Source organism: Betta splendens, chromosome 4, assembly GCF_900634795.4.
Source record: "Betta splendens chromosome 4, fBetSpl5.4, whole genome shotgun sequence".
Lineage (NCBI taxonomy): Eukaryota > Metazoa > Chordata > Actinopteri > Anabantiformes > Osphronemidae > Betta > Betta splendens.
The window spans coordinates 24,111,691-24,137,924 of NC_040884.2; the positions used below are offsets into that span (position 1 = coordinate 24,111,691).

The 26,234-nt window shown below is 40.5% G+C and overlaps 3 protein-coding genes and 1 non-coding gene across 5 annotated transcripts in view; all 4 read right to left on the bottom strand.

Moving 5' to 3' along the window:
* Positions 1–374: 374 nt before the first annotated feature.
* trnae-cuc (transfer RNA glutamic acid (anticodon CUC)) lies at positions 375–446 on the bottom strand. The gene has a single exon. It is a non-coding gene; the product is annotated as a tRNA-Glu (tRNA).
* A 1,198-nt stretch (positions 447–1,644) lies between these two features.
* Positions 1,645–6,627, bottom strand: klhl26 (kelch-like family member 26). Its single transcript, XM_029148572.3, has 3 exons — positions 6,341–6,627; positions 4,837–5,019; positions 1,645–4,512 (listed from the first exon to the last, which is right to left on the bottom strand). The coding sequence occupies exons 1-3, from the start codon at positions 6,388–6,390 to the stop codon at positions 2,931–2,933; spliced, it is 1,815 nt and encodes a 604-aa protein (XP_029004405.1). The 5' UTR covers positions 6,391–6,627; the 3' UTR covers positions 1,645–2,930.
* A 699-nt stretch (positions 6,628–7,326) lies between these two features.
* On the bottom strand, positions 7,327–13,111 carry il12rb1 (interleukin 12 receptor subunit beta 1). Of its 2 annotated transcripts, XM_029148571.3 has the most exons (15): positions 12,911–13,109; positions 12,280–12,400; positions 12,047–12,198; positions 11,824–11,966; positions 11,686–11,719; positions 11,368–11,490; positions 10,958–11,034; positions 10,655–10,883; positions 10,437–10,580; positions 10,061–10,159; positions 9,677–9,832; positions 9,407–9,565; positions 9,252–9,321; positions 8,742–8,817; positions 7,327–7,783 (listed from the first exon to the last, which is right to left on the bottom strand). In XM_029148571.3, the coding sequence occupies exons 1-15, from the start codon at positions 13,008–13,010 to the stop codon at positions 7,502–7,504; spliced, it is 1,965 nt and encodes a 654-aa protein (XP_029004404.1). In that variant the 5' UTR covers positions 13,011–13,109; the 3' UTR covers positions 7,327–7,501. The 2 variants fall into 2 exon arrangements, with proteins under 2 accessions (XP_029004404.1, XP_055364338.1); XM_055508363.1 differs by lacking the exon at positions 10,061–10,159 and having other exon boundaries at positions 12,911–13,111.
* A 6,949-nt stretch (positions 13,112–20,060) lies between these two features.
* The window catches only part of pde4cb (phosphodiesterase 4C, cAMP-specific b), a 90,709-nt gene continuing 84,535 nt past the window's right edge, over positions 20,061–26,234 (bottom strand). Inside the window, exons 19-22 of the mRNA XM_029149477.3 lie at positions 24,291–24,620; positions 23,455–23,610; positions 21,594–21,637; positions 20,061–21,511 (exon numbers count right to left, since the gene is read on the bottom strand). The gene's annotated coding sequence lies outside the window, so the exon portion shown is untranslated. The remainder of the gene's footprint in view (positions 21,512–21,593; positions 21,638–23,454; positions 23,611–24,290; positions 24,621–26,234) is intronic.

Sequence of the window (26,234 nt, forward strand, 5' to 3'; positions counted from 1 at the left end):
ACATCTAATGCTTGAAAAGTCAGTATTAAATTATTAAAATGATAATTGTTGTTGACAATTGTTGTTAGTCTTTTACAGACTGGAGCACCTTTAAACTGTTGCAGCAGGCAACTCACTGGCTTGCTGAATGCTAAATCCACTGCCAATCAATTCTCTCTATAAATTGGCAGATATTGCTACATGAGAATGCCTGTTCCATAAAATATCCGACTTTATTTATTCCCATGGGGAACTTGTTTCTCTGCATTTATCCCATACACACTAGGAGTAAGCAGCCACACGTGGGGCGCGCAGGGAACTAGTGTGAAATTACTTGCTCAAGGCCACATCAGGTGGGATTAACAAGCAACCACACACTTCCTTGGCAAAATACGTTCCCTGACCGGGAATCGAACCCGGGCCGCGGCGGTGAGAGCGCCGAATCCTAACCACTAGACCACCAGGGAAGTAATAGGCAACTTGACCAAGCCATAAACCATACATCCAAAGACAAGGCTGTTTCAGATAATAAACAGGTCATTTTGTTGTGGAAATCTTCTTATAAAGAAATCAACCGGATCATAAGTGTGAATAAACCATCTCAAAGTTTACTCTCGCGTCGTCACAGAGATCACAATTACAGTGCATCTAAGACGTGAGACACATCTTACTATGTACAAAGTATCCACTGAAGGACTGAGGACACAAGACCTGTATTTATACCCTGTTACAAACCTCCACGAGCTGTCGCCTGGTCCTTGATATAGAATAGAATACCTTTATTGTCCCGCGATGGGGAAATTATCAATATATATAATATATATAATATATACATGAGTGCAGTAAACCCCCCTTTACATCCTTAACAATGTTCCCAGGGTCACCACAGCGAAACCCCCACTATCTGATAACCAAATGCCAGATGACCCCCCCCCCAGGAACAACCCTCAGCCAGAGGCACAGCATCTCATGACAAACACAAAATTTCCCACAAACTTTTGTCACTTTTCTAGAGTTTCACATTCTTGTTAGTCATCCCTGTCCTTTTCTGCAAACCCCCACCTTAGTTGTTTTATGACTAGATTATGATAACTGCCCTGTGGAAGTGGTTGGTGATGTCATGCACTTTAGCTTTAGTGTTATCCTTATTTTTTCACAATGATTCAGTCATCAGCTACAGTTTGTCTTTCTTAAAAACTGCTTGCTTTCTCTCAGGCCTGACCAACTGCATCCTTCACAGAGAACAGCTTTGTATTAAAATGTCTATATGTCTAAGTCAAGTCAAGAACAACAGGAAAACCACCAAACATCTTAGTTAAAATGCTGGTCAGGAAAAGGTTGAATGACGTATGTGAGGAGTGAGAGGTGTCATCTATCACACTCACCAGCATTTGATACTCCCAACCTATATTCCACTTAAACATAGGATATCTGCTATTTTTAGGACTTCTGGGTTGTAGTATAATGGGCTCAATGTTTTACACGTTTCTAAAAAGGCGAACAGTTTGATTTCTTGTGTTCAAAAAGCTCTGCAGAATTTATATTACACTGGTCAAAAGAATCCTAATATTTATATCAATGTAGCTGAAGTTGTTTTTTAGGACAAATGTGAAATTATTTCCAGAGAAACACAGCTTGTAAAAATCCAAAAAAGCAACAGAAGGGTAATTTTTCTTAAATTATGTTACACCTTTAATCAAGGATGCACATAAAGCTACACGAATGTCTACATTCTCCTTCAACTACAGTGGTTTGATTAATATTGCACTTCCAACAATAAAATGTGCTTTTACTAGTACAGGTAAAACATGACTAAAACAGTCTAAGGCAGTTTTTAGATGGACACTCCTCAACATAATAGATGATCACAATAAAAAGGAAATTAGACCATTAAGCTTGCTTCTACTTTATACACACAATACACTGGTAACATTAGCAGCAGAATCAGACATGTGAGAAACACTGCTTTAAAAAGTGCAGAATTTTTGTCAAAAAAAAGAAGAAGGAAACAGACTCAAGCATGTATCGGCCAGGATAAATGAAAAGATCTAATATGTTCTCAATATACAGTATAAATGTATATGACAGTAACACAGACAAAAGAAATGATCATTTGTAAGTGTTATCATATTAAGCTTAAGAGTGAAAGTGCTGTATGCAAAATGTAGCACTTCTTTAACACAAAGCTGAACACACATTCGAATATGAACACACATAATTGCTTAATGTAGCTGCCACAGGATGTTCACCCTGGTTTGTTATGTTCACTTAGCAAACGCCTAGTGTGTCTGTGGGGGATTCAGCTCAGACATGTTAGTTGCAATAGCAATAAAACAAACCCACAGATGCCATATTGTGGAATCATGAATACTCATTCACTTGTGCAATCATCATTGTGCATTATTATGTGGTTTGTGTAGAGATTTGAGGTGAAATGATAAAAACAGTAAGATCTTTCTGAATGTTAAAAGGTAACTATCACAGCTGTACAATCAAAATGTCCAACACTGTATAAAGCTCAGCTTCTAAATTATATGTGAATGCCATTCATCCATTTTTATCCATATTATCTGGGCTGGGTTGTGGGGGCAGCAGTGTAAGCAAAGAGCCCCAGACTTCACTCTCTCTTTCACTGCTGCTTGATCTACGAAGCACCGGTCCCCACGACTCCTCCTACAAGGGGTGGCTCCATATACAACTATGATTTTGTTACTGAACCATAACTAATCATCGTCTTGATAAAGTCTTGTCAAGTGAAATAAAGTATACTGATTGTCAATAAACCCCATGAAACACAAACTTGTTTGTTTCAACAATCTTAAAAATGTCAGCATAAAAACAGTTCCCTTCAATTAAGGACATACATGCACTCAACAGAAGCTTATATAAAGTTCACACCTTTTGTTAACTCGGTGATCAGAAAGAATAAAATCTTCACAGTGACAATTCGGTTAGCGTTGTGTGGCGTTCTGTGGAAGTATAATCGGCGTGCAGGCGATGCCAGCGAAAGACTCTGGAAAGTGTAAATCCCTCTCCCACTCATCAGCCTCTGTGTTGTAGACCTGCACGATGCTTGTGACGTTGTTCAGGTGCCAGTTGTAGCCCCCAACAATGTAGATCTTCCTGTCCAGTAAGCAGCAGCCCGCCTCAGACTGGCCCGCTCTCATGGGACTGACTGTGGTCCACTGGTCATTCTCTGGAATGTAATACTCAACTGCCAGCACATCGAAACAACGGTCCACGTGGTCCATGCGGCCGCCCAGAGCATAAACCCGGTTCCTGGTGCTTATCATGGCGTGCAGCACTCTGGGCTCATTCATGGGAGCTCTGAACTCCCACTGGTCCGATACTGGATCATAACAGTGGAGGGTTTTTTTGTCATCCAGAGACACGCCGTAACCGCCTGAGATGTATAACCTTTCTCCACAGGGAGTCCCTGCGTGACCCCAAATCCTGCGTTTTAGTGGTTCCACATAGGTCCACTCATTCTTCTTTGGGCAGTAACACTCCACAGACGACAAACTGCCAGATCGATTGCGCCCTCCGGTGGCGTACAACTGCCCACGAAGCACGTTGAGCTGGAACTGGATGCGAGACTCCTGCAGCGGTTGAATTCGCAGCCACTGGCTGAGGTGCGGGTCGTAGCGGAAGCAGGTGTCAACCGCGCCCTCGCCGCTGCGGTACTGCAAGTGTTGCCCACCCACGACATACACAAAGTTATCAAGGACAGCGATGCAGGCGTGGCTACATCCCGCCTCCATCTCCGTCAGCTCCTTGAACTGGCGCGAGGCGACGTCAGGCAGACAGTACACCTTGGTGCTCACCGTGCGGTCGTTGTCAGTGTAGGGTGTACCACCAAAAGTGATGAGGGAAATGACATCAGAGCGGATGAGCGTCCGCAAGGACTGCATCTCATGCTGTCGGAATGGAAGGATCTGGTAATTGAAGGCCTCAAGGAGATACTGGCGGCACAGCACGTCCTCCACCATGATGTCCACTGTCTGAACGCTGTCCACCAGCTCTGAGGAGCGCATGAGCGGGAAGCGCACATGGCAGAGGACGCTGCTGGCCTGAGCACGGCGAGACTTGTCATGCTGGAGCCACTTGATGGCAGCGTGGAAGAGGTCGATCTCGCTACAGTTCTTCAGCTTGTTGCTCTGCAGGAAGAAGACGAGGCGCTCCATGGGAATGTGTAAAAAGTCGTCCTCCTCGGCGATCTGGAGGAAATGACGGAAGGTGAAGGCATCCACTGACTCCTTGAGGGAAGACAGACTAAAGGTGGTGGCCATCTGGCCAATGTGCAGGCAGGTCTCCACACTCATAGCGGACTTAAGGAATTCCTCGCAGAGGTCCACAACTGGAACCATCTGAAGAAAAACAGCGGCACCAAGCACATCCTGAATACAGTCCAGGTCTAAAGTGACTTCTGCACTGTAGGCAAAGTCGATAATGTGTTTGAGCCCGCGGGCAGACAAACCCTTCAGTTCAATGGTATCCTGATTTGACTCCCTCATACCGCCAGTAAACATTGCCCTGTGACACAAGAGCAAATCAGTAAAAAACAAAGCATTAAAACATTCACAGCACTCATGTAAAAGTGCATGTTTGTGTATAAACGCATAATAACGCATTGCAGTTCAATTTTCTAAAACATCTATAAATTTATGAATATGAGCTTTATGAGTATGAATTTAATCACTTAGATTAAAGTCATATTGCATTTTGTTTAACTTGTGCCTCCATCACTTCCTCCAACTAAACTAAAAACAGAAGCCTTCTGCTCTAAGCAACACAACAATTGAAAAGTTCCAAATTGTAAACGTACACAGACAGGAAGTTGTTGTAATTCAGACTAACCTGAAATAATCGCTACAGGCGGCCAGCACTGCTCTGTGGACCTGGAAGCGCTCCTCATTGATGGACAGCACAACGTCAAGCAACTGGCCCTGAGCCCGTAACACTGACAAACCCTGGAGGAGAGTGGCACTGTGGCTGGGAGCGGAGAAGGAACAGCGCAGGGTGCTGTTCTTGTTAGCCATGCTGCAAGAGAAAGCAGTCCCCATCACACTCAACCCTGGGGTCCTACAGGTCTTAGGAAATAAAAGCGGCGTGCTTCTCCACTGCCTATATTGCCAAATGGAATTTGAAATATTTTTAGTATCACTATGCTGTTATTATAACTTAATAATGTCTGAAGATGTACTGTGTTATGTTGTAGATGCCCAGAGACCACAATGGAAACATAATCATATATTCTGCACTTAACTATTGTGAAATGGATTCCAAAGCGCTCAGTCATTGCATTAGTGAGCACGAACGCGGTCTGCACACTTTTAAGAAATAGAGTGAATAGATCAAAAAATGTTCAATTCAATTTAAAAAACAAAGATTTTTGTATAAAGTAGAAATGTTTTGACTAAAGTTACTACTTTGCTCATACATTTTTTCTCCTATGTTAATTTTGTTCTGCCTTTATTTTTAGGGATAGATTTGATCCCAGGCGTTGAAACTAGTTATACAGTATTTGTGGACAGATGTTGTGCAATTCATCATAGACTTTTCTTTTCAGCTGATCACACTTCCACCAGCGTCTGTAGGTTCACTCTATGCAGAGATAATGGATTCAGTCACTTTAATTTTGGCCATTGGTTTGGAAACTTCTTAGAACTAGGAATCATCTCGTTTTTCAGTACTTGGCCCCAAAACCACAATCCCACATCAAAATCTGTGGCAGTGCTTCCAGGTCCAAAACTTAACTTTCTGGACCTTCTCTCGTCCAAACCAGCTCATGTTGGTTTTGCCAAGAATGTGCTGCCAATTTTTATCTGGCTTCTTTTAATGTTCTTTGCCTTGGGCATAGGCTTGTTTTCAATATGCCCACAGTTATATCCTGTATTACTGTATTACTACACATCACGTTAGGAAATGTTTTACGGAGTTAAACACAATATGAAAATAGGACATACATCATTAATCTGTCACCGAAATATTTAGAACAACTTAAAAACAACAACAATCTAACTTACATTTTTCTAAATGCCATTCTGTTAATTTATCAAAAATATGTAGAAACAAATAAAGACAGTCAGGAAGAATTAAACGCGCGTTATATATTAGTAACACCGCAGGTTAATATCTAAAGAACGTAACCCGCCAGTCAAACGTTCACCAGCTCCGCTCCGCGTCCCGGAGGCCCGCAACAAGCCTCGGTGTTTCCTGGAATCCAGACGCGTCGCCGAGAGCCACCAGCCGGCTCCAAGTAGGCAGCAGTCCCGTTTCGGGGAGTCGTGGTACTCGCTAACAGCAGGGAGCTGGACCGGTCCAACTCGCCCCCAGTTCGACCTGACCCGACACCACTCACCTGCTCTGCGGGTGTTTCGGAGCAAAGTCGCCACCGTCCGACTCCGCCATCTTCTAGCGCCGAGCAGCTCACATGGGGCATTTTCATCAGCGTTATGAGCGGGTCGGCGGCACGAAAGGCCCGTTCATGCTGCTTCAAGCGGGACCTGCCTTCTGCTCGCCGGGCGAAGCCGCAGCCCGGTCGTCTGGTCCCGACGTAAACACAACAATGACCTCTCCCACTACCGGCCCGTCCTCCCCGGCACCGACCGCCTCTCACCACCAGGAGGCGCCACCGTCGCGTGCTGTGACCGTCCGTACAGGTCATAATAACCTCACATTTCAGTTCATTCAAGCAAAACCGAATTATTTCCAACAGAACCTCTCAAACTACATCTGATTCAATCGGAACCTCAGGTTTGTCCACGGATGTAGTTAAGTCCATATATGTGGAAAAAATGCTCTCGTTTACACCCAGTCAAAACACTGTGGTCTTCTCTGGTAGTAGTTTACCCACACAAACATTTATCAGATGTGAAGAAGCCGCCTGTGGTCAGCACTCATCACGGGTGGAATCTTGATGGTGGGGACCGATAAAAATACAGACAGCAGCACAGCTCAACCACCGTGTTGCTGCTTACACGTCCTTAACCAGCCCAACAAAGGAAATAATCTCTAAACATGTCTACACATCACTTGTAACTCTACATCTTCAAACGTTAACAAAGTCGTCAGAAACCCCACAGGCCGTGTTATGACTAATCTACTGCAGCCTTACAACCTGCACTAGGTAACTTCATGCAGGTCAATGCTGTTTGATGCGACCACTTCCTGTGACTTGTGGAGGCATTGGCAGCGTGGGAGCTCTGCTGCTCACTGGTTCTGTGCTATTGCAGTGTTGTGCTTCAGTTCACATTATCAGCGTCATTCCACCATTTGCTGTACAACTGTTGTTTGATGGCAGTCGATCCTCATCTGAATGTTTCACCAGGACATGGGAATATTACACACAATATTACACATTTATTTAAGACGTCCAAAGCAAATACTTTTCCAAAGACATTATTGTTAAAACATTTAAAGAAATCTATTAAGAAACGTTGTCCAGCATTAATTCAGCCAGTGGAAGAAATATTCACATCCATCTGTTCTTTGTTGTGATGCTGCAAATGCCAGAGATAGTTTAGGAAGAGTCTGTTTTCAAATCAAAGACCAAACCATTTCTGTATATCAGCATGACGATCTGGTTTTCAATCTGTTCGAGATCTGTTAGATCTCCTTCTGTGCGGCTGCTTTGTGACCCGTCTAATGAGCCGGTGCTCTCATCACTATCTTCTCCTGACATCCTTGAATCGCCCCTCTCATCCTCTACGTGCCCGTCCATTCCCTCATCCCACCTCCTGTCCTCTGGAGGAAGCTGCTCCAGATTCAACTCATGCACCTCCTCTTTCTCCTCCAGCATCTCCTGTTGCAGGTCACACGGAGAGAGGACAGAACCATTCAAAACAACCATCACAATGTTAACAATTTCTCTGATTATGTACAGTATTTGAGTAAAAAAGATACAACAGAGCAACATTTTTCAAGTCCAGTATTCTCTCTCACCTTCCACTCTGTGTTTTGGTCTCTATCACACACAGATTATTTGGATGCACATCTCAATAAAAAGTTAAAAGCATAAAAGAAATGTGTTGCCTTATTATTAAATTGCCATTATTGCAGTGGTATCAGAAGACAACACATTTTATTACCGAACTGCCAACAGTTAGCAGTTATGACGTTATAAACATACTAATATACTGTATATTGAAGAATAATTCTCACACCTTCATTCACCCAGCATTGAAACACATACTGTGTGTTGTCCTCCATCACTATAATTCCTCTGCTGTTGGTACAGCGTGAATCATTTTGACAATCACAGAGATGCAGGACAAGAGGCTCTGACTGCTAATCCAGTGTGTAGTTTAAGGCTAGAACTTGTTACTGTACTAATATCGAGACATGCACAAGACAAAAGAATCACATCCTTAAACATGATGTAACAGAGAAGAATGTGCTGAAAAGTCTTCCCGTCCAGACAGTCAGGATTTGTGGCGAGCACCATGTTCACCACTATTGTATCTTTACTGTAAATATTCACCACAAGATTTGAAAGTCACGCATGACACGTGTGAACATGGGGAAGCACACATTCCTCTTTTTTTCCTCACTGCAATTAGTTTATTCTGCAATAGTGAAACGCATAATTAAAACCTAATCTGAACAAACCCCGAATTCAGTGAGCTCTAGTTTTGTGAATTCCCATGGGGCGTAGATGAGTAAGGGTCCAGATGTGGGGTTTTGAAAAGAGCAAGAGCTTCTCACACTTCACACAGCTCCCACCCCGGTAAAGTAAAAGCTGTGTGTTGGATTTACAGTACCTGAGTCTCCGGTTGACAGGGCTTGAAATCTGGAATAACCGGCATCGGCACAGGAGGAAAGATCTTGTTTTTGATTCTACGTATCAGAAGAGAGCAGAAGGGTTAAGAAGAACAGCAGCTTTATAGCCTGGTGCTGGTTAATAAATATCACCACGGTGGCAAATGTCAGCCAGTCATCCAAGGAAACGAAAGTGAAAAGAGGCAGGTTTCTGCAGCAACACAACAAAGCGGACCTTAAAATCCACAATGAGCTATGTAAAGAAAGTCAAACTGAAACACTGGATCTCCAACATCACTGGGTAAAGTGTACACACAGTGTGTGAACAGCACTAAATACAAGCAATGATAGAAAAAGCAGAAGAACTCTGAGGTCGTTGCCTGCTCCATGTTCAGTGTTTCAACAACACTGGACGTAGAACTCTGGAGCTGCTCAGACCACACAAGACAACACATCATCTCCAGCTGATCCATTCATTGCTATGTGTGAGGAGTGGATGGAGGGTCACTTACCTCTTCAACACAACTGTGCACAACATGGAGATCAAGAAGAACACTAACAGCAGGCCGAAACTCCACCACACTGAATTGTGCGAGAAAAGAAAGATGAGCTCATGCAGAACTGGGGAAACTGCAGCACCAGCAGGTTGATCACGTGAGTCTGATACCATTCCCAGTGTTCTCTGGCAGCATTACAGTCACTGTGGCTGCAGCTGCAGGGCCTTCTCCCGCTCGGGTCACTCCAGCCACGCTGATGATGTATTTCGCCCCGGATGTCAAGTTGTTCAGAGTGAAGTTTAGCAGTGAAGTCGATACATTAAAGCAATCTGATCAGACGAGACATGAAGAAACAGAGTGAAGACCACATGTTGCTGTCACAGTGCAATCCACGTATCAGGAGAGGTGTGTGGTTCTGGGAAACAGTGGCACCTTCACACCTTTGGACTTATTCTGGGGGCTGATTTGAATGCTGCACACGTTGTAGTGCGTGACGTGGCCTCGCTGGTTAACGAGAGGAATGGGCCTCCACCACATACTGGCCGAGGTCGGTGTTTGGCTTAGAGCTTTGAAGGCGTGAGGTTCCCTGTCAGGCGCTGATGAGCCAAGCAGAAAACAGGAGCAACCTTAGCTTAAAGTGAGATCCTGCCCCAAACACAACGTGCACCAGCGGCTCATGGACACTCATTAGTAACTGTTGATAGAGTGGATGAAAAACTAATTGAACTTCAGAAACATTACTATTCCAGCAATTACTGTACTGTTAGTCAGATAGAATGCTTTTCTAATATTAAGGCATTCATTCTGAACAGAAAGACACTCACCGCTCTCTCGTTTATAAAAAATGCACATCTGAACTGTTTCAGGCTTTCTATTATTACATCTGTGTTCAAAGTAGAGGTAGCGGACATAGTCTCTTATGTCTGAAACAGAAACAAAATATGTCACATAAAATTAATAATAAAAACACGAAAGCTGAAAACACAAAAACACAAAGGTTTGTTTTTACCAATTTGTGTGGAATTTCCACACTTTGGTGTCTGCAGTGTGACCTATTTCATTGGCTCTGCAGAGGAGTTGTAATACCTCTGCGTGTGCATGTTCAGAAACCGTCATTAAAATTTAGGGCAAACCCAGACCACTGATTATTGGAGCCATATTGTGTGAAAGGGTAGAAGCCAACAGCAAACCACTACTTACTGTTCATCAGTTCCTTCCTTTGCTCCGGTGTCTTCTTTCTCGTTAACGTTATCACATTCTCCAGTCTTGGACCTTCTTCTAACAGCTCATACCACTCGTGGCAGCTTTTCTTATTCAAGTTTTGCAGCAACGTTTTGTTACAAGCTGCAAAGAAAGTACATTTAGCTCCTTCTGAGGCAGAAACAGTCGTGATGCTGTATGCGACAGACCAGACCTACCTTCTGAATCTGCAGCTCTGGCCGGGAGCTGCACGGTTGCTGGAGGAGAGCGTCCTGCTGCGTTTATGGCTGTGACAGAGATGTTGACCGCAGAGTACGAAACAAACATATCATAGGAGTGTTGTTCCGTCTCAAAAGGTTCCCTCTTCATACACGGACACCCACATGACGACTGTGTGTCCGTCAGCCTGTAGGTCACTCCTGGGACCCCTGCTGCGTGAAGCATCGGCTGAGGAGCGGGAGGAAGACCAGTTAACTGTGCAGCTGATGGAAGTGGACAAGGTTTTCCCGTCATTTACTCACCTTCCAGCTCAGCTTCACTGATCGATAGCCATTTAAAAGACTGGTTTTCATAGCAACTTTAGGTTCAACTTTAGGTTCTGCAGTAAAAACAGCAAATATTACTAATTAGTATTGGGATTCATTTTGCACCTTCTGTAGCTTTAGTGTCATCACTTTAATTAACTAACTGAATTTAGGATTATTCATTCATTATTAATATCTCTTCTCTACATGAAAGTACGAGGCAGAGCCCTGAACTCCTTGTTCGTGGATCGGACAGTACACAGTCAACATATGTGCACGACACCAGGATTAAAAATGAAACATTTTACTGAGATTCACACTGCTTTAACACGTTTTCCACCCTCTGGAAACCAAACTGGAGATCATTACAACCCTGCAGCACAGAGTGAAGAAAATGTAGAGTTTACCTGCAGGAACAATCACATCTTGAGACCATGCGCTCCACAGTGGGTTCTGAGCCTTACTGGACTGTTGTCTGATCCGAACCACATAAACTGTATCACTCTGGAGGTCCATGACAATGACCTGGTCTGTGCAGATAGAAAGGAAACACGGGAATGTGTTTTTTTTTTGGGAGTAGGAGCCATGAGGCTGTAAATGACAATGCTGGTTGTTCGAGACTCAAACAAGTGAACGTGCATCAAATCATTTGGTTTGTGCACTACAAATAAAAACAGCAGAATTCAGTCTCAGTGACTAAAGACTCAAAAAGTGAGATTACTTACACAAAAAAGTGCCATTGGTTGTAGTAGTGGATCTCTGCAAAAATCATTCAATTTTACATTTTAATAACGATTTCATAAAGTAGGAAAATGTATCTGCTTCAGATTCAAGACATTTGGTTATAAATGCATATGCCTTACGTTTTGCCATGGTTCTGAGGGGTGTTCCCGTCGTCTGAAGAGAACCTCAACGAAAGCTGGGTGAATATCAGCAGCTCTCCACCTCAACATGAGATCATTTTTTGACCAGGACAATGAAATATTTTGTGGTGCATCATATTTGACTGTTGATTAGAAGCAGGACATTTTATATAATGTTCTTTTACAATTGTATTTGCCTCTCGGTTGTTACTGGGTTCAGTACCTGTGTGTCCGAGTACAACAGTAGTCCTGGGCGAGTCACAGCTGGAGTTACCAACATAAGCTCTCACCCAAATGTCAACTGGGCGAAATTTAATCAGCAGTTCTTCATTTATATGACACCAGGTCTTCTCAAAGGCCTTGAACGGTTTATTACTAAGGATAAACATGCAGGTGAGCCGAGCAGGAACAGAAGACAAGAAACACAAAATTGTTCTTTTGAACTAAAATACTCACTCAAAATAAATGTCAAATGTTACATTGTTGGCCGTCATCATGTTCCATTCACAAATGTAAACGGAAGCAGTATCAATCGTCCTGAAGCACTGAGGGCTTGAAGGAGCCTGACAAGCTGAGCCTTTGGGGGAAAACGTGAACCATTTTAAAAATATCAAATGTAATAACCTTATTTTACCGATTTTACCAGGACTCTTTCAGGAATCTTCATTAGAGCTCAAAGCAAAGCCTATGCGTGAAAACCTTGCACTCACGAAAGACGGAGGCTCTTCTCTTGTTTTTGTGATTTCATTTCACCTTGTGTTTACTTCAAAACGTACGTGACAAAATATTTATCATAGATTTCAAAATGATTATATTGAACATACTGTAGAGAGTTTCACGGTGTAAAATATGAAGTACTTCAGTAAAGCAGACAACATATTTCAGAAGTCATGTGTTAGTGAAAACCACACGATGCTGATAAGGTAACCAACACTTTGTGGCTGGTGCTTTAGTGCAGAAGCCTTGTTACTTTCACTTGTTACTAGTATTTTCTACTATGTTTTACGTAATCAGATGAAGATTAGAAGTACGTAACACATGAGCTAGAATAAAGGTACTTATTTAATACATTAAAATAGTTATTTACCTTTGCTGACAGTTAGAAACATAAACATGACAACATAACATGAAGTCCACCGTGTCAGAGTTTCCGTGAAGCATCGTGGAAAGTCTAGAAAGATGTTCATCCTTGGCCGTTTGAGAGTCCATGCAGACAAGCAGCCTTCACGTAACTCTGCAGTCTTTCTCAGAAATGTCACATAAGTTTCACGTCTCTCAGGTTATGTGCGTTTGCAGCAAAACCACAGTGTCAGGGGGCGGGGGGAGGTTGCGTTCGCTACACTGGCAGACAGACATCAGCCATTTTGAAAGTAATGACTCTTTGAAGTCATTTCATTGAAATGCATTTTAAATGTTCTTTTCTTGCTTTTGTTCTCATCAGTGCGATCAGCAAAAGAAAGACAGAGGAAACGCTAGAAACTACAACAACTGATTTCACACACTCGTGGTAGTTTTTCTGTGTCCACCACAAAGTGAGCATCATCCAGACCAGTGGATATTAATAGATATCGGAGGAGAAAGACAACAGTACAATTTCCAGTAAACCCCTCACTTTAGCTACAGTTTGTCTGATATGCTCAGAGGATTTAAACCTAATAATTAACATATCAACATTAACACTGACAAGCAACAACAACTACTACTAAAATATAATGCATGTTTACATGCTTGTGTTATTACTTTACTTTTGAAGGTGCACGTAAGTAATTATTAGATACAGTAGTGCATTAATAATGAATCTGTGAAGACTGTGTTGCCCAGTGATGCAGGTGAGGTTAACTGAGAGTTGAGTCGTGGCTACTGAGCTTCTTCGTTTTTTGGCTGAAAGATGTTCGTCCAAGTATGTAGCTTATCATTACGTGAGATATAAGATGAGGCCAGTTTCCTAGAAAGATAAGACCACTATACTGTAAGCATCCACTATGAGGGACACAGTTAAAAACCTTTGATCCCAGCAGCTGTTGTAAGAGCAATGTGTTGTGACTAATACATCTACTGTACATGTATATGTACCACACAACCTTTTCCTTTGCACCTATCACATCAGTTCAGGGCAGGTGTAAAGTGAAACCAACATGGAGCATAAACGTGTGGTCTCCAAACAACTTTTCTCAGGCCCGCAAAGCTACTTAGACAAGTAGCGAAAGGTTTCAACCTTAGAAGGAAGTCTAGTCACCATGACTCAGCTGGATCCCAAATGTCTTGTAAAAATGCAGTTAAATGTAGTTTGTCCCGACTAAAAAACACTGAACCGTCGTTTCACCTTGTGTAACTCTTACATCCTTATTCTTTGACCCATTTCCCATTAATGCATAATGTACAGTTTCACACAACATCAACTTGCACTTTCACTCTGAAAAGGTGTCTCACATTTAAAAAAAAAGGGCAAACTACAAAACAAACATTTACTACAGTATAAGTAGTATATGAACATGTCTCTGGTCTTTTCACTCATGATAATGTGTCATTTTTACTTTGGATCTTAAAAATGTTTGTTTATCTGTGAGCAATTAAATCAGCATATCAATTGTTTTAAACACTTAAAGCTTTTTAAAAACTGTTTGGGTGTTGATGTAAACAGAACTCACCAGTTGCATTAATGGAAATGTGTCGAACAGAAATATATTTTTACATGAAAACAGATTTAGTGCAGACAATCGGTCAGTGTTGAAATGACCAGGCATTAAGTGTCACCAAGTACTGTAGTAACAGGCAGCTACTAGTGTTTTTTATTTGGTATTGACTTAACGCTTCAAATCCTCTAATTGGACAATAAATCACTGATACGTATATGTTCTCTATACAGCTAGAGGAAACGTCCAGTTTACCCAGCATTTCAGTGACCAGTCGATTTGATGTGTGAAAGTGTGGAGGCATCATTTGAGATTTCAGAGGAACATGCGTGTGTTGTTGAAAATTCACAGCGGGACAGTCGTTACTCTACGTGTGCTACAACAGCAAAGCTTGGACTTAGTTGCTGTTCTTTTGTTGATTGTTGCCCTTTTTACTTTTCACTCTCTCCAAACGCCAACCTGTCAAGGCAGATGAATGGCAAAGTCCGGCTCGGTGTTTCCTTTCTTATTATGTACTGTACTGTGTTCAGTTTCAAGATTTGCTGTATAACTTGAGCTACTGTACGGTCTACTTAAATGGTAGGAAAACGTCTATCTACACTCAAAACAGATATTCAGCAACTGCCAAAAAAAAAAAAAGTAAACCCTGTAACTTCAGTATTACAAGAATTTTTTAAAAATTTTGATTAATTTTTTCATACTGTACAAATGGTCCCTGACCTTAAACATGCCTGTGCGAGTACAGAGAAAAATATAAAATAGAAAAAATATTAAGACGTCCGTTTCCTATATATATATTTGTGGTTCACCACGTTAGATGTAGTAACACTAGTTGTCCAGCAGAGGACATTATAGAACACACTGAAGTTCAGACATAATTGTGTGTGTGTGTGTGTGTGTGTGTGTGTCACTGACTCCACACACACTGACTCTGATCCAAATATACACTATTATAAATACAAATAAAAAAAATAAAATAATACTTCTCCTATAAAAAATAATACTTCTCCAAATGATTATCATACACTTGTTTTGCATGAGTCTAAATTACAACCTAGATTTTATGCAAGTGAATGCCACAGAAACAACAAACACTGTCTAATAATGCCTCACCAATAAAAGCAAGTGTGGGATGAAACTGCTTCCTCATTGCTACTGCCACAAACCGCCACGAGAGGGCAGTCACAGCCGCAGTGACGGGGGCATCATAATGAAAACTGTGGTAAACTATAATGTGTGGTCATTATAAAACCCTCTGTGACAAACATTACATTACATATGTGTGTAAAATAACCTAGAATGAATAACAAATGTGCAATAGTTTAATTTAATACACAAGGGACACTGAAAAGCCTCACCATAAGAGGAAATCATCAAAGGAGTGAAGGTAAATGTGGAAAGCAGAAACATGAAGTAACACATAAGTAATATTCACCTAAACTACAGTTGCTTTACAGAATAGGAGGATTTGGTTTCTAGCAGGACTGTTTGATATATAAATCTAACCACACTTGAAATTCCATATTGTTTCACTCATTTTCCGTATATAACTGGAAACGTGGGCTGTAATCAGAGGTGTGAAACCAAATTAAGAAATGATCGACTCCGCTGCAACACGTTCACAGGAAAATGCGAAATGTGAAAGTGAAAAAATAACCAGCAAGTCAAGACTTCATTTAAAAACTTTTGTTACTCTCACTTTGCGCTTATTAGGTTGAAAGTATGTTTTTCCGAAAAAACATACTACAAAAAAAACACCATTATTTTACGAATGCTATTAAGCAGTTAACTTAATCATGTCAATCAGTACTTATGAACGAATTTTAACACAGGTGTCAGTACTGTGTGACCATACCACATACTATACATGCAGTGTACAGACTGAGACATCAAACCCTAAACACTTTATAAACTAAATTTTTATGGACTTGAGGCTGTAGGTAAGGCTTTTCATTACATTTATGTTTTCTACATCTGAAACTGAATGGTAAGTGACTCCTGTAGCCTTGATGGCCTTTCATAATGACCTATTCCAATCAATCCATTGCCACTCGTGTTGAGTCTGTGACACAGTACAGCAGGGTTTGACGGCGCCTCATCACATAATGATGGAGCCTCAAAGCCAGGACCAGCAGACTGAGGGACAGCTTCATCCTTCAGACTGTGATGAGACTGAATCTCCTGCCAGCTCTGCCCCCTCCCACCCCACCACCACTCCTCCGACCATTACCCCGCACATACACTCAGCCACACCAGTCTCCTTATCTCCCTGCACGGACTCACCTGCTCACAAGTCACTCTGTATTTACTGTATGTACAAAATGTGACGGGCATATCTTTCATATTCGAATGTGACTATATATTTCATACAGTTATATAATGTGTAATGTGTGAGTATCTCTCAAGAAAACAATTCATCAAAGTTACAAAATGCAGCTTTACACGTAACATTTGTGACATCAAAAAAGGAAAACACCAATTTTGTTATTTTAACATATAACACATTTTATTTTGCTCATTTTTGGACCTTGTTTTATTTTGTTCTACGACAACCTTCTAGTAGAGTTCTAATAGATAGAAATCCAGGAGATTCATTCATTCAAAGGGATAAAAAGATAAACCAAAAATAATGTAACTTAAACTGGTTTTGCAAACACTGTTCAATTTCAAGTTGCTCTGGTTCAGCAAAAACACCAGATGCATGGTTTCTAGCCACTGCTGCTGCTGTGGTCAGTCCATGCGAGAGCTCTTTGAAGAAGAAGAAACAGGAACAATAAGGGGGAAAATGCCTCTGACCAAGTGACATCAATTTTCCTTTGATGACTTCTGAAACCTTTCCTATTTTAAGGTTTTATGCAGCACTTGTTGCTTTTTCTGCTGATGTCAAGTGGAACACAGGCTCTCTGTTAACCTCACACCTACAGCCCTGCGGTGACTGATTAATAAGGTTGCATGTTAACGGACGTATTATTGTGATACGTGACTCCTGGTGGTAAAACAATCTGCTTTCACTGACTAAACCGTTACAAATTAGGAAAAACAAAACAGGTGTGAGTCATAATTAAGGCGAGTGGTGGGAATGGACCAAACTAATGAACTGTTTTAAGTAACCTGTAAATTACACAACTCAAATTGCTGCATGTTGCGAGAGGAAAAATCTTTTTTCTGTTTAACTGATCTTAGTGTGTCCACTCTGTCATATGCATGCATCTTAAAAATTAAGAGCGATAAAGACGAAGGGAGCCATTAACAGTAATGCTTCCTTCTGCGATTGTAGTTGCTGAGCTTCTTCACCATTTTTTAATAAAAAGGGGACATTCCATACAATAAATGGCTGATGAAGGAATAGAGTGGAGTTCAATCTGTTTGTTTTAGCCATAGGTGAGGCCAAGAGCAGGGGTGGGGCTGAGGTTAAGGGGCCAGTGTTTAGGTAAACGACCAAGTGCCCAAAAGTCTGAACAACAACTGAAAACCTGCATAATGTCAGAACAGTTACAGTAGTGAGCGTTATCCTTTAGAAGTTCATAATTTAAATGTTGCAAGTGCACAAGCTGCAACATTCAGCGCTATGGAGCGTGAGCCTCGGTTTGTTTATGAGAAACTCTGATACAGTAGAGGTGGGTGTTATGTTGTACAAAGTGCAAACACATTATTTGCTTGTGACACTGCAACAGATACAGCATAGTGGCAAACATAGCACATTAACAGAAGCAGTGACAAGTCCACCTTTAGCTGAGACGTGGGAGGCTGCAGCTGCAGAGCCATTTCATCAAAGAGTTCAGTTTGTGGAAGGTGTTGCAGATATACACATTCACCATTTACTCAAAAGCTTGTTTTATAGAACCCACGGTTCACATGTTCTCATAATCACATTGTTTGGCAGGTACAAAAAACACACTAGCTTTAGTTTCTGGAGACCTTAGTTTTGGTGGATTTTTGAGGAGGCAGAGTTGTCTAATGATGTAAGAAGTTGTTTTGTTAAAAGTCTTTCCCCGAAACCCCCTGTTATCTGACCATTGCTTATTAACATTTGAATTTACCACAATTGACCTTGCAGCAGTTGGAAAGAAATTGTTTATCAGACAATGATGTTGCCAGATTCAAGCAGATGATTCCATCATCTTTTGCCTCAATGTCTTGTAGATACACAGAGGAGAACAGTCACCTTAATCCTTATGAACAGGTTGACTGTCTTGTAGATGATGCTGCAGCTTCTCTACGTGCAACATTAGACACAATAACCACGTTAACCTCAATAATCAACTCTTCCAAGTCGTCCACATGTCTTTTAGACCCAATCCAAACCAGATTGCTCAAAAAAGGTCTACCTTTAATCGGCTCGTCCATATTAAATCAATTCAACCAATCTTTACATTTAGGCTATGTACCACAGGCTTTTAAGGTGGCTGTGGTCAAACCTTTATTGAAAAAACCTACTCTGGACCCTGGAGAACTAGCCAACTATAGGTCCATTTCAAATTTACCCTTTATCTCTAATATTCTTAAAAAACATTGCTAAACAATTATCTCACCACCTGAGTGGGAATAACCTGTGAATGAAAATGAAGATTTTCAGGCAGGATTTAGAAAACATCATAGCATAAAAACAGCTCTTGTTAGAGTCACTAATGATCTTCTCTTAGCTTCTGTAACTCCTTACTCATAGGATGTCCTAACAGCTCCTTAAAAAGCCTACAGCTTACTGTATTCAAAATGCTGCAGCCACAGTTCCGACGGGACAGAAAGAGAGATCACATTTCTCCTACAGTACATTAGCTTCTCTGCACTGGCTGCCTGTAAAATGTAGGATAGAATTTAAAATTCTCCTACTCACCTACAGTACTACGTCGTTTTTGATAAAGCTAAAGGTACAGATGATTCAGCTCACTGGCAATGATTGTTAGCCACAGGAACCATCTCTTAGTTAAGCTGCAATACTGTAGACATAGACTGCTGGGGGACTTCATTTATACACTGAGCTCCTCTGTGTACTTTGAACTCTTCTATCGAATAACCTATCATTGTTCCATGTTTAACTAACCTTGTCTCTTTCTTCACAGTAGTTGTGCTTCTGCCCCGTCTCTTTCTTCCACTCTGTCCTCACCTACAGGTATCATTGGACACAGAGCTGTGTCTGTGATGGGCAGCTGCGGATCCAACTGTCCTGCCTGTGTCCAGTCCCTGGTCCAACCATCCTGCCTGTGCTCTGTTGTTGTTTTGTTGGGGCTCTGCTTTTCTCTCTATCTCCCCTCACCCCAACCGGTTGAGGCATCCAGACTGGTTCTGCTGGAGGTTTCTTCCTCGTTGGAGAGGGAGTATTTCTAATGCTGTTGAATTATAATTATTACAAAACAGGCTTGCTGTATGTGGGATTTGTTGGGTTTAGTTGTGTAAGGTCTTAAACCTTACTTTGTAAAGTGCCTTGAAAAAACTTTGTTGTGATTTGGCGCTATATAAATAAAATTGAATAATTGAATATTAAATGTGTTATGTTACTGACTTTTTGTGGGTTTACTCAGCTAAGTAAATCTATGTTATGATACTAAAAGACACCCTCAGCCATTCTGACTAAAGCTTTTACCACAGTTAATCACACCGACAAACTTGAATCAGCAGCTGTTTTATTAGGAACTGGTTTTAAACGAGGTGATCATGCAGCTCTACTTAAAACACAAGTATGTACAATTGGTTTCATGCACTGTCCTGAACAAAAAGTTGTGGCACTTACAATACATAAGACATACATTCAACATTAATTAATATACAAATACATTATACACAATAAGCTTATTTCAACACTAGTCCCAACATATTTTGTGCATTTATATTATAAAATTGGTACCGTGGTGGAAAACAATATCCTAAACATATACCCTAAACATTTCTGACAATATTTACTGTTTTTGTTGATTATCTAAGTTTCATCTAAACTCTAGGATAATTGTTGAACCTGTTTGCCAATGAAACATGTTGGGTGACTCACGTGTTCAACACAAAATAATAAATGAACATGATTTATCAGATTTATCAGACAAACTCAGTCGTTTGTCTGATAAATCTTTTAACACATTAATAAGCACCAACCAAAAGAGAACTTTTACAAATGTGCAGTGGAAACTGACTGAGATAGTGTCAGATAGCTATGGTAGTTAAGACTTGTATGAGCTTGTCAAACTGTCACTAGTTGGAAAAATCAAACTGGTGACCTTTAAATCTACAGTATCATTGAGGCGCTAACAGATCTTTATCTTCCAGGTCTCTGTTTCATTCCGTCAATTATTGATTTTAGGTGTAAACATGAACTTTAGGTGATTGAAAAAGGTTATGAAAAACAGACGTAGGTTACTAAACCTGAAATCAAAGAGAGCAAGCACAAACGTCACAACTCCTGACGCTAATAAACAAGTTAACCACTGTTGATTTAGATTTTTTTGGGGGCGTGTCAATGACAAAACAGAAACATGGAAGGCTGAAAAATATTGTTAAAAGTACAATTATCGTTAATACACATACATTAGTAATGTCGGTCTAGCAGATAATATAAGCACCTCTGTTGTAATGTTGTTGTGTAGACACTTACTTAGGGAAATTACAGTTACTTAGGAAATAACTCTAATAAGATTGTTTTTTGGCATGGCGACAATAACAAAACACACAAAGTCTCCAAATTGACTCTCTAAGGGTTCAAGTTTTCAGATCAAGAGAATGACAATACTGTAACACGTGAACTGAAAACATACTGTGGCATAAAGTCTTCTCTACACCTACAACTCCTCTGTACAGTGTGTTCCTGTTAGAAGCACATACACTGGAATGGCTCACAACTGGAGCTCCAAGACAGCATTTGGCAAGAGACCTTACAAACCTTTAAGTCAACACAAGACACAGAGAGTTTACATTCAGCCTTGTGTTATCCTCTTTTCTGACAGATAGCTGACAGCAGCATACTCTGTGTCATTTGACTGAATCTCCAGAACCGTTGAAGATCTTTTGGGGAAGTCCAGGACGCTGTAGATAACTGAGGGTGGAGACATACTGTTGGTCTCAATAGTTTCCTGCAAAGACAGTTACTGGAGCTGAAGAATGTTTGCTTACGTATAGATCTCTAAAGATGTGAATGGATTAAAGGATTTCTACCTGTAAAGTTGGATTAGAGCTTTGTTGTGACTGTGGTGGTTTTCCTGGGAAGGAAGCAAAGCAGAGAGAGAAATGTTAGACTAGTGGTAAATTCACATCCATAAGATACTTATCTACCTGACTAACCCCAGGAATGAGCAAGTAGTTCTTTTTAATAGTTGATATTAAGATTGTGGACTCTGCTAGACTGATGCTTTCTTTTAGTCTGGTACTTTTATTCACCATAAAAACACATACAGTACAGTATGCTGTGCAATGTATGGTTTTGTCTCTGGCCTAAGGACAGGATGACTAGAAAGGAAAGCATCAAAACATGCATCTACTACGGTGACTGCAGGCCGAAAGAGCTCAGTAGATTTTTTAGATTGTTAGCTTTTGGATATGATGCTGCAGGACTCCTTCTGCAGCATCATTTCTATAGACTCTATTAGACTTTGAAGATAGGTTGTCCTTTATTAATTCCCTTGGGGAAATTGTTTTCTCTGGATTTGACCCAGCAAGCAGCAACACATGGGTGCTCTGGAGCTAGTGTGTAGTGTCTTGCTCAACCGTGATCAACTGGGTCTGAACAAGGGACACAACTTTTAGTGCCGGGAAAGATTTGTGCAGCACTTATTATTTATATAGTCTTTTGTTGCCAGATTATTTGTTTCATATGATACAGTCATGCTGCTTGTAATTATTTTGTGTAGAGCATGAACACCGTTGTCACATTTAAAGTAGTAGGCGTCGCTGATCTGATCAGAACAGCAGCGCTTCTAAGCATATTAATGCTTATTGTCTTTTTTACATATCTTGAGAGGGGTATTATGAGAATATAATAAGAATATGAATTATAAGAAGATTGATATATCATCTGTATATATTGTGTATAAGGTACACATTAAATTACATAGTAAATGTTATGTCTGTGCAGTGTTTATAAAAATAGTGTAATAGCACCTTAAACAACCGATTTAAAGAAAGCTGAAATTAGCATTACTGATCATCTTTTATGAAACAATAAACTAAATAAATGTTTGTTACTTTCAGTGGCAGCTCATCTTAGCATATATAGTTAGTTATTAACTGTGCTAGTGCGGAAAAGCAGAGCTTATCGCCACCATCTGTCAGTTTGCTGAGTGGTGCTGTTTCTTAGTTCACAGCTCATAGCATAGTTTGAGCAGCATTATTTGTGGACAATGTTTGGGTGAGGTTATCTACACTACGTCATACAGTAAAGCACAGTCAGCAAAAGTTGCATTTGTGTACACATACGGGAAATCACAAAATGTGGTTTCTGAGGTAACAGGGCCTTTAAAATACTTCAAGCCAATAATGTTCCCACTCAAAGTAGGCCAGAGGGGTTGACTGTGAAATGAAAGTAGACTCAAAATAGTGAACACATTATGCTCATAATAATTTTCCACCTACCCCTCATTCATAGTAGGCACTTAGCATTTGCATGCACTGCAAAGGACGTCTTTTCAAAGGCTATGAATCATCACATGTATCAAAAGGATGTGAAACTGCAATCTAGTTTGCATTTTTGAGCATCTAACCACACAACTGCAACTTTTTTTCCATAGAATACCAATAATTGCCTGCATCTTCTGTTTGTTCCTTTGTGACATGTAGAAAATTCTACTCACGAAGCCAATTAGTCAAGTATCAGTCCCACCAATATTCTAATTTCAAAAACTCTGGTAAATCAGCTGATTTACATAAAAAACTTCCAAGGTTTTTCATATTTAAAAAAGCCCAGCATATATTTTAACTCAAATGAGGTAATATCTTTGAAAAAAAACTATTTCCAATTATTGGTCACACAAAGTAAGTAACCCAAAGATGGAAATTACATCTAGATATCAAGTAATCCTACCTTTTGTTCTCACGAGACACCAAATCACGCAGGGAAGCACGGCCGCCAGCACCACTACAGGTGAAACCACAAGGACAGTGACGATGTGAGGGGGAAAGAAGAAACTGGAACTTCCATTGCTTTTAATTGGTGTGTTGTCAGTCAGCTTTGGAGGAACTGTAGGAGTTAAAAACGGAAAATATGAAAACATGTCTCTGCAAAAAGATGATATTATCAGTTTTTAGGTGTGCTGTAATACAGTGTGATCACAACTGATGGCCTATAAGTCTTTAACGAGCACTGACACTCCACCACTGTGGTCCTGACTGAACTACCGTACCCCAACACATAATAAATGCTACTGCAGGACATTTGCTTCACATATTAACCAATATGCTAAGAGAACTTGTTACCAGTAATGTTGGCAAGCTTCATATTTTTCTTCTAGCACTACCTTGATGTTGATTGACGTTGTGATTCAATAAACATTTTAACATAATCCCCATCTTTTGACATTATTTACTTATTTCCATTTTTAAAATAACATTTGATATGTTGATACATTGTGGGTGTTTGGTAAATTCCTCTGACCAATATTTCTGGCACAGAAAAACCATGTATGTCAGAAACCAATGTATTGATTTACTAAAAAAATAAGACTGCTTGACAAACCAGCGTAATCGTGTGAATGGCCTACTCTTACAACAAGACAACAACAACTGGGATAAGGTTTCTTTCTATGATTGATCTACCAGTCATAACTACTGTAGACAGTTTAGTCTTCTTATTGGTATGTATTTCGATGACTAGTGTACTCCATGTTAGTCACAATTCTTGTTCTCAAAGTCTGATCTTACCTGTGCTGCTCCTGTTTTCCTCTCGAACATCCAGATGCACCTCATTGCTTTTAATGGGAACTTCAGTCTCAAGCAAAGTGGCCCAGTACGTGTCACTATCATTTTGTTTAAGATTTAAAATGTGGTAAAATACAACACTCTTTGTAGGGTCAAGTCCTACATCTCTGCAAACTGAGCGAATTTTACATTCAGCAATCTTTTTCTCCCCTTTAAGGTAAATGCCCACATAGGATCTTTTAGAAAGAGTAAGAGGGTCAGAAAATGTAAAATTAAGAGTGATACTACTGCCGAGGATCCCAGTGATTGTAGTGACCTCTGCTTTGCTGTGACCTGCATAAAAACAAAACAGTAGACGTGTATAAGTGGGAGGATGAAAGAAGACATTTGCACTATGAATGGAGAGGAACACACAGAGCTTAAAACTAGGCAAAATACAGTAAGTGGCTGAGAAGCTATTTTGTTTTCACTGTGCATTCTGATTTGTTACTGTAAACTTGATGCCCTGAACTACAGCTACTGTACAGCGTCATCCAGAAACTCTAGCTAGCACTTAGCAACCTAATTTATTTACTGTTTTCACCAAATTAATAATAGTAATTAAAAATACATAGAGTTTCATGCTGTGCAAAGCAACTGAAAACACATCATTACATCGTAGCGCAAAACCAAATTTGTGTGGGTCTGTTCGGTGCCAGTAATACAGGTGACTCATTAGGTACATAAGGGAAATAAAACTCACCAGTGAAATGACAATGTCTTACGAAACAGCCAATAGCTTAATTAATAAATAGAGACAGCATGGAAGATAAAACAACAATTTATCTTTTAGCAGGTGAAACCCCACAAAACCACTCACTGTTCAGAGAGTAAAAGATCAATCATAAGGAAGACAGCTTACCGTTGAACACCATGTGAGCTGTGACGATCAAAACTAACCCCAGAGGCTTTATAACAATATTGTCAACCATTGTAGAAGAATTCTGTTGTCCGCAGGCCTGGTAAAATGGCCTCTGAGGGTCTTATGTTACAGATTCTTATGAGCTGCTTTTCTATGTTGAAGCCTTCGGTTTTCTGTTTTTAGTTTACGCGACAGGAGGAAACTGTAGACAGGAACTTGCACAAACCGTGATATATCTACCTACAGCATCAGAGGCACCTCCTGTAACGGAAGACTTTCATGGACATGTGGTGCAGACTTTGAGGAACTCGTCTGGGGAGGATGTCACTCTCACGAGCAAATAGTTTCCTTCATATTGTGAAGAACAATACACAGACATTTTGCACACACAAAACAATAAATTTTTCTCCCATTTGCTATTTGTAGTATGTCCTGTGTATGCTTCTGAGATGAAATTGCTCTTTACGGTCATTATTTATAGTCATTTGTTGTTTTTCTTGAATGTTTGATTCACTTGAAATCAAAAAGAAATCCCCGGTACTTTATTTTTCTGTTCTTGATAAATGTTTTCCGTTTCGTCAGCAGGTGATTTGAGATGTCAGTCTGTTGTTTCAAAACTAATTCTGAGATATTTACTGTAGCAAAAATCTGTCCTTTGAAAATAATCCAGGTGTGCAGCATTTATGTATTCACAAGAAGAGTAATAATAACTTTAAGGTGTAGTGTTAGTGTTACCATGCAATTTAGCTGAACTAACGGTTACATCCGTAAAAATCAGAAGCACATTACCGCTCTTAGAGCAACACTTTAACCACAACAGAGGATGTGGGGGGCTTTGAAGCACAATTTTTGTCTTTAAGACAAAATGATGTCAGTGTGTGACACAGGGGGTATTTTGTCATCTGGAGGTCTGGTTTCAGTGGTTGATGGTGTGGGACAATTTATTGAAGCCCGCCTGCTCTGTCTCCCTTCAGTATTAGCAGTGCGCAGTCAAGTTACTGTGACTTTGAGACCCTGTGGCTTAAACCACAAGAGCTGATGACTCA